Genomic DNA, 2,052 nt, shown 5'->3' with positions numbered 1-2,052 from the left:
GCGGCTGCCCGCCGGGGCTCAGCTCCTCCACAGCCACGCGGCACCGCAGCTCCGCGTCCTCGCATTCCGCGGCCGCCGCCAGGGAACCGGACAGCATCGCCACCGCCTCCGCCTCCGCAGGTCTGCAAAGGATCGGTGCACCGGAGTCGCGGGGACTCAAGGACACGACAGGGGGTACTGAGGCCGGTCAAGGGCACATAGGATCCTACCCCTCTCCGGTAACACAAAGAGGTCACAGTGATGGCAAAAGGACGCTGGGGCAATTTAGGAAATTCAATTAGAAATTACATCCTACACGATAATTTCCAGAGCGGCGGGTGGACAGCGTCAAATGCACCCGGATTTGGGTTTGGGGTGCCTCGGCTGTCCGGCAGGGGTCGCTGAAGAAGGGGGGCCCAGAACAGAACAGAAGACAGCTTCAGGGACCGAGGGGACGGCACGGGAATCTCACGTGGGGAGATGAGCGGCTGCCCGCCGGGGCTCAGCTCCTCCACAGCCACGCGGCACCGCAGCTCCGCGTCCTCGCATTCCGCGGCCGCCGCCAGGGAACCGGACAGCATCGCCACCGCCTCCGCCTCCGCAGGTCTGCAAAGGATCGGTGCACCGGAGTCGCGGGGACTCAAGGACACGACAGGGGGTATAGAGGCCGGTCAAGGGCACATAGGATCCTACCCCTCTCCGGTAACACAAAGAGGTCACAGTGATGGCAAAAGGACGCTGGGGCAATTTAGGAAATTCATTTAGAAATTACATCCTACACGATAATTTCCAGAGCGGCGGGTGGACAGCGTCAAATGCACCCGGATTTGGGTTTGGGGTGCCTCGGCTGTCCGGCAGGGGTCGCTGAAGAAGGGGGACCCTGAACAGAACAGAAGACAGCTTCAGGGACCGAGGGGACGGCACGGGAATCTCACGTGGGGAGATGAGCAAGGGCGCTGCTGCTCGTCATGTCAGCTGCTGCTACGTTCACTGGTGCATACGCAGCCGAGCAGGGATCCCTATTCCCCGTGGACAAAAGTGGGAACAGGCTGGGAGAGGCCACACGCCTGGTAGAAGTCGGGGTGGTGTGATCCGCAGCCCTGGCGCTTCCCATTTCCAAGGTGGGAAGGGGTAGCGTATCTGGCGAGGCTAGGGAAATCGCGGGGCGACCCTGGAATGTGTGTTCCCTCCGCCTGACCCTCTCGTGTGCACCCTCCCGGCAGGGACCCATTAAAGAAGCAGGTTCTCTTCCTCCCACCCCTGACATCGGATGGACACTCACTTGCGCCGGAACTCGGACGAGCTGGCTGGACCGAGCGGACCTGCCGGCGAAGCTCGGGCTCTATAACTTTCAAATGCTGGCCGTGGGGAATCATCCTATCACCGGCCGGATCTTTAAATTCTCCAGCCACTCAGAGGCAGGGGCGTGTCCTCACCCTCCGTCCCCTCCCTGGCCCGGGCCGTACCAATCGCACGCTGGAGGAAGGACGCTTATGGTGGCGGCGGAGCGTGGAGCATACCAAGTCGCGTGGACCGGTGGGCGTGGCGGGCGATGGCGGGGATGGGTTGGGGGGCTGCAGGAGCGCCGTAGGTGGTGTGATGTCACCCAACCCTGCTCTGAAGATTTATTTTCGGAACTACCCACCCGACACACTCCCCCTCCCTCTAGCCCTGACAGAGCGGCTGACCTTGGCGTTGGGGAGAGCTGCCACGGATCTCTCCCACCTCCGTTTCCACCCGCAGGATCATTGTCCACTCCGGGGCAGACCACCCCAAGGCCTGCCCCGCCTCTCAGCTCTTTCTAATCCTCTTCGCCTTTGTAAGGGTCCTTTCACTCATTGCCTTTCCCACCCAGCTGAGGCCCATCAGGGAGGAACTCTTGAGACCTGGGCGATGAAAGCGTGTGAGTTAGTCTCAGGGAATACTGTACTTATTCATCCTCTTGTTGCCCTGGAGGATGCTTGGGGAATTTATTTTTAATTACATCCCCCGTCCCCGCCCCTCCTCATTGAAGCTTGAAGCTTGGAATTACATAGCTGGGAGGGATCTTATAGGTGAGTACTGTCCCCTCCC

General features: G+C 60.9%; 1 protein-coding gene across 1 annotated transcript in view; it reads right to left on the bottom strand.

Annotated features, from left to right (window-relative positions):
• The window catches only part of PIF1 (PIF1 5'-to-3' DNA helicase), a 7,704-nt gene extending 7,129 nt beyond the window's left edge, over positions 1-575 (bottom strand). The window contains 2 exon segments of the mRNA XM_015568468.1: positions 45-177; positions 452-575. Coding sequence (XP_015423954.1) covers positions 45-177; positions 452-560 — 242 coding nt within the window. The 5' untranslated portion in view covers positions 561-575.
• Positions 576-2,052: the final 1,477 nt, after the last annotated feature.

The sequence above is a fragment of the Myotis davidii genome, unplaced genomic scaffold, assembly GCF_000327345.1.
Source record: "Myotis davidii unplaced genomic scaffold, ASM32734v1 scaffold461, whole genome shotgun sequence".
Lineage (NCBI taxonomy): Eukaryota > Metazoa > Chordata > Mammalia > Chiroptera > Vespertilionidae > Myotis > Myotis davidii.
This window is presented reverse-complemented; position numbering and strand designations above follow the sequence as displayed.